The 11,723-nt window shown below is 36.9% G+C and overlaps 1 protein-coding gene across 1 annotated transcript in view; it reads right to left on the bottom strand.

The window, feature by feature from the left end:
* The window catches only part of LOC107699827 (sacsin-like), a 47,426-nt gene that overhangs the window by 13,772 nt on the left and 21,931 nt on the right, over positions 1–11,723 (bottom strand). The window contains exons 8-9 of the mRNA XM_016501222.1: positions 10,460–11,723; positions 9,835–9,926 (exon numbers count right to left, since the gene is read on the bottom strand). The exon at positions 10,460–11,723 is cut by the window's right edge and continues 17 nt beyond it. Of these exons, the coding sequence (XP_016356708.1) occupies positions 9,835–9,926; positions 10,460–11,723 (1,356 nt within the window). The remainder of the gene's footprint in view (positions 1–9,834; positions 9,927–10,459) is intronic.

Here is an 11,723-nt window from a genome sequence, read left to right as displayed (position 1 = left end):
ACTTTTTTTCCAAAATGCAATAAATCCATTGAATCAATATAAAAGTTATTTTTCATATTGAAACTGTTGAAAACACATAACTAAGTAAGTTGATTCACATATGACAGCCTCTGAACTTGGTCAGTACTAATCTTATATAGGCCTACAGGCACTGGACTAAAAATACATCTATCCGAAAGCACGTGATGGAGATTTACTACTGATTACAGAACCGGCTTTACTGACGAGATGTGCATGACAATCACATGCGATTAATTGCACAGCCCTAGTGGAGTGTCAACACAATAAAATCTTTATTACAAGCATTTTACATTATTAAATGCATTAGTACTTTTTTGTTTTGATACAGTATATGGTTAATGAGTTAAAATACACAGATGTTAGTGTGATCCAGGAAAGCTATGGTGACACCAGGCACTAGACAACACATTGTGCACTTACCTGAACAACCCCAAAGGTACTGTTGAACTGGAATTTAAATGCAGAAATCAGGATAAAGGTGAAAAAAAAAACTTTTTAGGTTAAAATAAATTATTTAATAAAAATTATGAAGCAAATAATGAGCTATTCCATAGATGCATATATTGCAATGCATTTTGCCGATACTACTAGTCTACTGTAACTATCATGAACTTACTAAACATTACCTAATGATTAACATATTATTATTTAATGTAAATTTAAATGCTTACAAATGTCAGTAAACTTTGATCTTAAAAATATGATCTTCATTCGTTGGTCTTTGTTTGTTGTGTAGACCTCTATTTCACATCTTAACAAATCATTTATTAATTATTTATTTATGTTTTTGCAGTACCCAATCTAAAGTGGAAACTATTTATCATTTGCAAATGTTTATAAACGTTTACTAATCATTAATACCATTATAAACAGTCATCTCAATGACAAAAAATGTTCCGAAAGACCTGAATTTACCCTATTCACACATCTTTACTAATCATTTATTAATAATTTGTTCATGTTTTTGCAGTAGCCAATCTGTTGAAACTATTCATCATTTGTAAATGTTTATAAATGTTTACTAATCATTTAGTATCTTTATGGGTATTGGACTTTTAGCTAATGTAACAAGGTTTGTGTAAAGGGTGGCTGGTTAAGTTTAGCTAAATGCTTGCTAAAGACATAACAGATTGCAATTTTGGTGCAAGAAAATATGTTTTTATTGGCTCAACACTCACATTAGTATACTACTCCATATACAGTATACTACTCCATATACAGTATCTCACAGTCTATTCATCATTTATAAATGTTTATAAACGATTACTAATCATTTAGTATCTTTATGGGCATTGGACTTTTAGATGTAACAAGGTTTGTGTGAAGGGTGGCAGGTTAATCATCACAGATTGTAATTTTGGTGAAAAAAATGTTTTTATTGCTTCAACACTCACATTATTATACTATTCTTCAGTATATCATTAAACAGGATATTCCTTAAATCAGTGGTTAGGAAGGTGTGCTAGACACTGATTAATGTAACATAAAAATACTATACATATTTATATATTTTGCTATTGTATTATGGAGGGACACTTTCATAAACTTTTCTATACCCCTTTGATTATATAAGGGTAAATATTACAATATCATAGCACAACAACAGTGATCAGCAATAATGATAAGCCTAATACTAACAATAAAAATAATAAGGTCATATAGATCATAACACAGTCTTGGAGGTAAGAAGTGGATTAACCTTCACCTGAAATGTTTGTCTTTTCATCCTGAAATGCGAGGCAAATGTTGGATCACAATAATTAGGAACCACAGTTTCCACAAATCCCTTCATTTGATTGGGATGTTCTGTTTTATTCTGGAGGGCAAGGGCAGTGACTGTACCATCGAGCGTATTTTGCAGTATTAAACACGCATTTATACCGATTTCATCAGGCTCCGAAAATTCTTCAAAACTAACACAAAGAATGGCCTTCTCAGCTGCCATAGTTGCAACTCTTGAGTCATCAGAACAGGGTGTTCAACGCACCACCGTTTCCGTTTAAAAAACGTTTTGCACCGTTTTTGTCGGGGCTGAACGCAGCCCAGGTCTGAATGAGACGCACTCTCTGACAGCAGGTGGCGCCTATGAACAGGGTTGCCAGGTTTTCGCAATAAAACTAGTCCAATCGAATTTTGAGGGGGGATCTTCCAGTAAAATTCACATTCCAGGGACTAAATATCACGTTATTGGGGTCGCTTCAACCCGTGGACATGAACAACAACCCGCGGCAACAGTGTTAAAGTAGCTCTTTAAAAAACTGCGGACTTGGCAACACTGCTTATGAACCGACCGTAATATAGCGTTTCCTTGTTTACCGCTGTAAACAAAGCAGAGTTGCGCTTTATACGGAGGAGAAGAAAATGCCATTGCCATCGAAACTTTTCTCAAGACAGTTCCCTTCAGTGATACATTAATATAACCCCATAAATGTAATGCATTTTTGTACTTATTTTACTTGTTTTTTTCGGGATCTACTGGGACAGTGATAAAGATCTACCAATCGATCGCGATCAACGGGTTGGCGACCACTGCCTTAAATCGTAAATAAACGGGAAAACAAGTCATTTTTTAAAAGAAAATACTTGTTCATTTATCAAAACAATATAATATAAACAGATTGAACTGTTCCCTTATAATAATTAAATTGACCCCTGTACACTGTTGACCCTTTAACCAACCCTTAAACCTACCCATACCACCAAACCTGTCCCTAACCTTACCCATATCACACCTTAATAGCAGCAAAAGTGCATTAACACAAGCTTTTAATCATTTTATAACATCTTTTAAAATAATTTGTAGACTTTCAATAAGTGCTTGATCATATGGAATTGAACGTTTAATGACATTTGTAAGCATTTTAACTTACATGAAATAATGATTTGTTTGAACATTATCTAATGTTTAATAAGTTTATTAGCAAACATTAACAAGCACATTATCTCACGTTTCTAACTCTTTCAATATATATTAACTAGTGATCCATTAAGCATTATATTTATTATGAAAGTTATTATAAAGTGATACCAAATTAATTAACATAGTCCTACTTCAAAAATGCAACATGGAGTAGCACCTTCAAATAGACGTGCGCAATTATGGCAAAAATATATCATAATTATTTTCATGGCAGGATCACGATCTTATTACGATTCTTTTTCATGTTGGAAAAGTCACATTTTGCAAGTCACTGAGCAGTACAGCCAAACTAATTTCCCTATTTAAAAAAATGTAGCCTTTAAAAGGTAAAAATAAATAAATAAATCATGTAAGAAATTAAATGAATGTAAAAACTAAACACTATACAGCCTTCACTGTATGAAATAAATAAACACTGATTCTTATCAAAGCTACTGAAGTTATTCAGTCAAGAGCAGTGACTGATTTTGTCTATGATCTCTCTTCAATGGTGGATTGTGGTGACATTTTAATTGTTCATGAACCAAATTGTGATATCACACACCCCTACCTTCAAATATTATACACAACAACGTTCATGTAATAATAATTACTACATATACAAGGTGTTAATGCCTTTAAAATATTATATTTAGTCTTTTGGAAATAGGGAAAAGGAAGCTGTGTTCTATGAGTCAAGCTAAAATTAATGCCTGATGACAGATTTTATAGGTTCTGCTTATTTCATAGAAAGCACTTAATCTTTTTCAGCATATACTAAGTTAACCCTCTGGTAATGTTCATTTGGGGGTCACACTTGTGTTGTTTGTGGTGAAATTTAACTTTTTTTTTTTTCAGTAAAATCAATGTAATATATTTTTGTTCAATAATATTTTTTCTTATTTCTATAAATTAATATTTATGCAATAATTAGATTTTTTTTCCCCGATTGAAAATAATATTATTTTCTATAAATATTATTTATAATATTTTTTATATTAATTTTCAATTATGGCAGTATTTCATGTTAAAATAGAGACAATGCCTTTAAAACCCAATTTTTGAAGGCAGATTAGTGCCATCTGGTCGGAGTAAAAAAAGAAAAAAACATCTGCAATTCCATGATTTAGCCCAGAGGTGCCAAAAGGTGCATTACAAACGGGATATATCGCCCTCTGAAGGGCACTTCGGAGTGAAAACAATCGTGGCCACCATATTGAAGGGTCGTTCCAAACTGAAGTGCTCAAAACTGGCCACTTCAAAGGGCTCTTCGGAATGAAGGATTTCGAAGGGTACAACTGATGGACACTTCGGGCTTCCATGATCCTTTGCACGGGGAAGCTGTTTGGCGTCACAGAATGGGTACAACAGGAGGCTCGGAGTTCGACTTCACCTATAAATGTATGTATAGCATTTTTCTATACTACTGTAATATTTATACAAGTTAGATTTGATACATTATTATGGTCAAAATGACATCGTACTTCAACAAAAATACTTTACAGCTACCTTTATCAGTCCATTCAAATGTTTCAAATACATGGACACAATATACATTACAAATCCATATTATATTACATTACATATACAAATATACATTATATTTAACTTAAAATACGTTTGGGGTTCAACCAGCATACAAAATGTGCGACGAAGGCGCCTCCTTGATCGTCTCGTTAAGATGACACAGAAGTATGTTTCGAAAAAAGAGTTTTTGTTTTTTTGACCGCTACACCCTTCATCCCTTCGAAGCTCTCACTCAGGAGTAGGGCTGTGCGATTTGGGGGAAAATATCAAATTGCGATTGTTTTGACAGATATTGCGATTGCGATTTGATTTGCGATTTTAAATTTGCAAAGTCAAGCTTCAGCTCAATATTGTCAATAATGTGCAGCACAGTATGGGTATCATTACCCTGCTGAAAAAAAACAATAGAAACCATCACAGAATTTACATTCGTTTTAAACGCGGAGCCAGGCGCGAGTGACACAGGTTGCGCGTGTGTGTCAAGCCTCATCCATACTGCCAGATGCGCTCGTGGAGACTTGCGGAGCCGGGTGTGAGTATAAACGAGCATTACGAGACAGGCTGCGTGAGTGCGGCAAGCATTAACGGCTCGTCCGTGACGCGGGATTTGCGCCACGTGGGGCAGAGAGGAGCGAGTATGAGAAGCATTCACAGACACAGGCTGTGTGCGCTCTTCTGAATTGGGAATAGCCAACATGCATTATAAACTTATTTCAAATTAATCTGTTGGGGAGATAAAATGTGTAAGATAATGTTCACGTACTAACAAAAACATCTAAGAATGTATCTTTTATTCACCAGTACTGAAAACAGAACCGATAAGGGAGCTTTTGATATGCGCTGTGACGCAGCTCTTGCAAATTACCTTTTTTGTTCGTTGTCTGTCATTTCGAAGCTTAAGTTGCATACGGGTTTCTTTAGTTTTAATTTGCCTAACTATCAATCTGACCCAGTAGATGCCATAGTCCCACTCTGTCTCTCTCCCATCCAGCATTCCGTTTTTTTTTGTTGTTTTTTTATGGTGGGTGTTTACGCAGTTGGCTAGAGCAGTGCTGATTGGGGAGAACGGAGGTGCGCTCACTCTTGCCCAGGGCAAGAAAGATTGCAACTCAAGGCTGGCAGTCATGCATATGCTCTGGAACAGATGAATATCGCGTTCACATCGCAGGCTTTGCGATTAGGAAATCGCAAGGTCTCAAATCGCGATTTCGATTCAATTTCGATTAATCGCACAGCCCTACTCAGGAGGATAAACCCTTTGAAGGGATTAGGGCATAAGGATGAGCCCTTCCTAATGGAATGCAGGGAGAGTTTCGATTCAACCCTAAACACACCTGATCCAACTAATCAAGTCCTTCAGGCGTATTTGAAAACTACATGGTATGTGTGTTGACCAGGGCAAGAAAGATTGCAACTCAAGGCTGGCAGTCATGCATATGCTCTGGAACAGATGAATATCGCGTTCACATCGCAGGCTTTGCGATTAGGAAATCGCAAGGTCTCAAATCGCGATTTCGATTCAATTTCGATTAATCGCACAGCCCTACTCAGGAGGATAAACCCTTTGAAGGGATTAGGGCATAAGGATGAGCCCTTCCTAATGGAATGCAGGGAGAGTTTCGATTCAACCCTAAACACACCTGATCCAACTAATCAAGTCCTTCAGGCGTATTTGAAAACTACATGGTATGTGTGTTGAAGCAGGGTTGAAACAAAACTCTGCAGGGCTCCGGCCCTCCAGGATTTGAGTTTGACACCACTGGTGTAGCCACTAGATTCCTATATAGCTCTATATAAAAAGGCTTATCAATTCTCTAGTTGTTTTTAGACATAAATACTTATTTTTAATAAGTTGTGGTTTTGGATATGTATTGAGACATTTTCAAAGACAACTTTTTGTAAAGGTTTAGAAGATTTTTTTTTTATGTCAGTTTTTGCATTAATTTTACTACAGTCAAACCTGAACACAGAGAAAGACATTTTGTTACACATAACATCAAAATTCAACAAAAATGTAACTGTAAATGTAAATGTAAGTGGCTTGACACTGCACTTGAGAAGGTCTCTAGCTTACAAAAACAGGAGGAAAGAAATTTGACTATGAATAAAAGAAACAAGAATTTTTCATGTATTTTAAATCCACGTACAGTCCACTGAGTAATGACTTAAAAACTATTATCAAGAGTCATTGGCACATTATCCAAAGTGATCCCCAGTTATTGAATGTATTTAGTGATCAACCACTCTTTGTCTCTTCCAGGAGCTCTAATTTGAGGGATAAGCTTGTTTTTGCTGACGTCCTCCCAAAAACCCTGGCTTTATTGGCTTTAGAACATTTCCTTGATTTGCACGATGATGATGATGGTCTTCCGACCAAATTTATCATTAAAATGGCTGAAATGGTACTCACTAAAAACTATTTCTTATTTGAAAATCAATATTATTTACAGGTTGAGGGCACTGCCATGGGGGCCACTATGGCTCCAGATTATGCTAATTTATACTTGGGTTTTTTGGAGGACAGCTATGTTTTCAACAATAATCCTTTCCTTGACAACATCATTTTGTTTAAGAGATACATCGATGATTGCTTTGTTATTTACAAAGGTTCTGAAAGTGACTTTGAAGCATTTGTTTTGTACATGAACTGTCTTAGGCCTTCCATCAAATTCACATTTAAAGAAGACACCTCTATATCAATTGTGGATAATCAAATAGTCTCCTCTCTTTATAGAAAAGACACAGCTAAGAACAGTCTTCTTCATGCTAAGAGTGCTCACTCAATGCCCTTAAAACGTGGTTTACCCTATAGCCAGTTTTTGAGACTCCATCGTATTTGTTCTAAGAAAGAGAATTTTGAGGCTAAAGCCCAGAGCTTGTATATCGACTTTAAATCACGGGGTTATCCTAATAAGTGGCTTGACACTGCACTTGAGAAGGTTTCTAGCTTACAAAAACAAGAGGAAAGAAATTTGACTATAAAAGAAACAAGAATTTTTCATGTATGTTTAAATCCACATACAGTCCACTGAGTAATGACATTAAAACTATTATCAAGAGTAATTGGCACATTATCCAAAGTGATCCCCAGTTATTGAATGTATTTAGTGATCAATCACTGACATGCTGACACCCACATCTCTTCTCCGACTACTCTTGTCGATGCCCAGGGTAATTTTCCATGTCACAACTGTACTTCCTGTACTAAGTAGGTTAAATGTAAATCATTTTCACATCCTCATACACTAAAAACCTCTAAGATTAGACAATTGATCACTTGTAAGAGTAAATAAGTTATTTACATTATCATCTGTCCATATTCACAACTATATGTTGGCAAAACTATACGTGCATTACGCACAAGAATGATTGAACACACAAGTGCCATTAGGAGACAGGATGATACATCTTCAATTTCTCATCACTTTAAGTCTGCCAACCACTCTTTGTCTGACATGAAGTTCCTGGGCATCGAGAGGATTCTACCTCATAGAAGAGGCGGAGATAGAGATAAGAAGTTGTTGCAAAGGGAGGCTTTCTGGATCTTTGAACTTAAATCTTTATTTCCTGAGGGTATGAATGAAGAACTAGAACTCTCTTGTTTTTTGTAAAACTTGTTATTGTCGTTACTACTTTATCTTCTTTCTTTCTCCTGCGACAATTGATCACTTGTAAGAGTACATATGTTATTTACTTTATCATCTGTCCATGTTTACAACTATATGTTGGCAAAACTATATGTGCATTACGCACAAGAATGATTGAACACACAAGTGCCATTAGGAGACAGGATGATACATCTTCAATTTCTCATCACTTTAAGTCTGCCAACCACTCTTTGTCTGACATGAAGTTCCTGGGCATCGAGAGGATTCTACCTCATAGAAGAGGCGGAGATAGAGATAAGAAGTTGTTGCAAAGGGAGGCTTTCTGGATCTTTGAACTTAAATCTTTATTTCCTGAGGGTATGAATGAAGAACTAGAACTCTCTTGTTTTTTGTAAAACTTGTTATTGTCGTTACTACTTTATCTTCTTTCTTTCTCCTGCTGTGTTTGTTGTATTTGTAATGTTTGGTCATTCTTTGAAGTTGTATACTTGTAAATATTCTTTTTCTTTTTTAATAAATCTGCAAAAATGTCAACGATTCTGTGTTTTTCTGTCAATATGGGGTGCTGTGTGTACATTAATGAGGAAAAAAAATTAACTTAAATGATTTTAGCAAATGGCTGCAATATAACAAAGAGTGAAAAATTGAAGGGGGTCTGAATACTTTCCGTACCCACTGTATGTGAATGATCAAACTTTCTTGGAATTCTGCTTGTGATAATTGAGGGTTACCTGAGATAACTGAATTCAGCTGATTGTCTTTAATGGCTGAACTACTTAAAAGGGTGAATGTTGTTTGGGAAGTGAACACTGAAGATAGCAATGTGCTGAAATGTCTGCTTGCTTGCTTGTGTCCATCTGCTTTTAATTCACACGCACTTTGCACTTTTTGTACGATGCAATTCATAAAATAAAAAAGATGTTTTTGTAGACTTTTCCAGTCTTGAGTGGATCAGTGTGCGGTTAGCCACCCTCTTGTTCATTAACAAAAATGAACAGGAATGCTTCATCAGAGGTTAATAAATCTGATTTAAACCTCTTATTTGAGTTTTCTGGCTCAATTTTGCCATATTGTTAGCCACACCAGTTCATATGTGTGTGTATAATAGTGTGTTATGTGTGTGTGTGTGTGTGTGTGAGTGTGTGTAAGTGAGTGTGAATTATTGATTTTATTTCACGCATTTACAAAAACATGCTTTGTGTTACAGTCACATTAGTTCATATATGTGTGGGGTGGGTGGAGCGTGTCTATTTTGCACTCTTGATATTTTAGAGTGTCACCCCTTCATTGCTGTGCACTTTTTTCTGCATCGTGAATGATTTGTAGATTGTACACACAAAAAATTCTCTCTATTTTCGTATTGTTGTGTATTTCCCATTAATTTCCAATGGCGGCCATTTTTGACTGCGAACAGCACAAGTGTGACTTTTTTTTATGACCATTTAGCTTTTTCGAATCAAGTCCACAATTTTATTTATTTTAATTTTTTTTGTGGTCACATAGCGACTGCCATAAAAGTAATTGAGTTTCGTACCATTCCAATGAAGTAACGATTTTTTAAAATTCTAAACATTTTTTTTTGGTCTATGACCGAACAACACCAGAGGTTTATGCAGGAAAAAGCATAACTCAAAAATCTGACAGCCATAATAGCAAGCATGAAGCTAAAAAATGTTACTCCCTGCAGTAAACTATGCATGAACAAGATTAAGTTTCACCACAGAGGAATGAAACTAAGAGCAGATGCTGTATCCTGAATAAGAGCATGTGAGTGTCTACCTCTGCTTTTGGCTGCTTCTTTCAGGCTGGTCATGACATGAGGGGCAATGCTTTCCAAGACAAATCTTCCCTCCAGTCCTGGATAAAGGGACCTAGAGAGAAAAATCAAACTCATAATCGTATGCTTATAACACAGTGTATCCTGTTTTCAAGTTTTGGTCAGGGATAAGCATTATTTAGAATTGAATCAAAAATGCATTTCAAGAATTTGAATTGAGCTACAGTAGCAAACAATGTAAAGCTGTCATGTAAATCTGAATGTAGTGATATAGTATAGTATAGTATAGAATAGTATATACAAATTAAAATCAAACAGAGCAGATTCTGAAGGAAAAATCATGAAGGAAAAAAAATGGGCATAATTAGTGAAAATTCATTATTGGAGTGCTGATTTGTTGCAATTCTAGAAATTCTTCATCCTCTCATTCAAATTCAAATTCAAATTCTCCATCCAGTGGCATGTGGCCAATTCAATTCAATTCAAACTCAAGAACTAAAGGGAGACAGTTCTTAAATTCCAAATTTTGCTTAACACTGTTTATAGCAGTGAATTCATAGCAGTGAATTAAAACTACGAATGAACATTAGTAATACCAAGAACACAAATACAAATATATCCCCACACCTTGGATACTCCTCTGAGGCGATGTAGACAGCATCTTTGTCATTCACAGAAGAGGAGAACACAGTAAATGTCTCATCCTGTAAAGGTAGAAGCTCCAGTCCAATGAGGTCATTGTAGCAAGCATCACTAAGGATAAACTCTAGCAGGAGCAGCTTCTCATTAGAGGACCCTCTATGGCGACATTTCCTCAGAGTCTGGCGCACAAAAGAAGGGGTCACTCTCCTCAGGCTACCTGGCTTGGTGACAAACATTGTCAGTATTGCATCAATGTAGGCTGGCACCTGAGCCAGCATCATCCCTGAGCTCTGGAGGTATTTGATGACAGTTTCTGTAGTGTCCATGCTGGAGTCCAAGTCTGAGAATATGGTTTCATCCACCTGAACCCAGCTCCAGTTGAGCGAGTAGATGACCGGCTGTTGAAGCAAGTCATTGAAAAGGGGCTCAAGAATGGGTTTCCAGCGAGGTCGGATTCTGTTTGGATCAGGCCAGGCTCCATAAATACCTCTCGGGGAAAGGGGAAAATCTTGGTCCTTCTTATTTTGGATTCTCCTGATGGTCTCTATGATGAGTGTGAAGTAAGCCCTTGGAATGACTGTGACTATGAGAAGCTCGTTCCAAAGAGCCGCCGGGTCCCTCCACTGGTCCACCTCCCGCCATTTGATGCTCCTGCGGTTGTCCGTCAGACCAAAGAAACCACTGATGTGGACCGGCAATCCTGTCATACTTTCTTCTCCAAGGGGCAGTGGGAGGAAACAGAAAGCACGTCCTGAGAAACTAGAAGTTGCCCCTTTGTCCTCATCAATAAGCATAAGGGGCAAGGCAATACCAATGGTTGGGATGAACTTCAGATCATCGGCAAGAGAATCCAATTCACCGCACATTCCTCGCCCTCCTACGCCATTACACACCAACCAGGTGGTCTTTTGAGTCTCTTTGGCCGTTTCATCCCGCACTTCAATGGAGAGTTGGTAGGTGGCACAGGTGACTGAACTGCTCAGCACATTACTGTAGCTATCTATAGCCTGTCCCAGGGTCTTCAGAGAGTTGGGCCACTCCATCTTATCTTCTTGGCTGTCGCTTGCTGTGACCTGGAAAAGCATTCGCTCTGTTCCATCAGATTCCCGTACATGCAGAGAGACCTTCTGCACGCTTTTTAGAAAGAGCAACACAGTGTCTGCATCAACTTTGAACGATTCAAAGAGCTCCAGAACTTTTTCTTTATTGTAAATGTTGTTACTTAATTGTGAGGGTTTCATACGGAGTG

This window comes from Sinocyclocheilus anshuiensis, unplaced genomic scaffold, assembly GCF_001515605.1.
Source record: "Sinocyclocheilus anshuiensis isolate Anshui unplaced genomic scaffold, SAMN03320099.WGS_v1.1 scaffold194, whole genome shotgun sequence".
Lineage (NCBI taxonomy): Eukaryota > Metazoa > Chordata > Actinopteri > Cypriniformes > Cyprinidae > Sinocyclocheilus > Sinocyclocheilus anshuiensis.
This window is presented reverse-complemented; position numbering and strand designations above follow the sequence as displayed.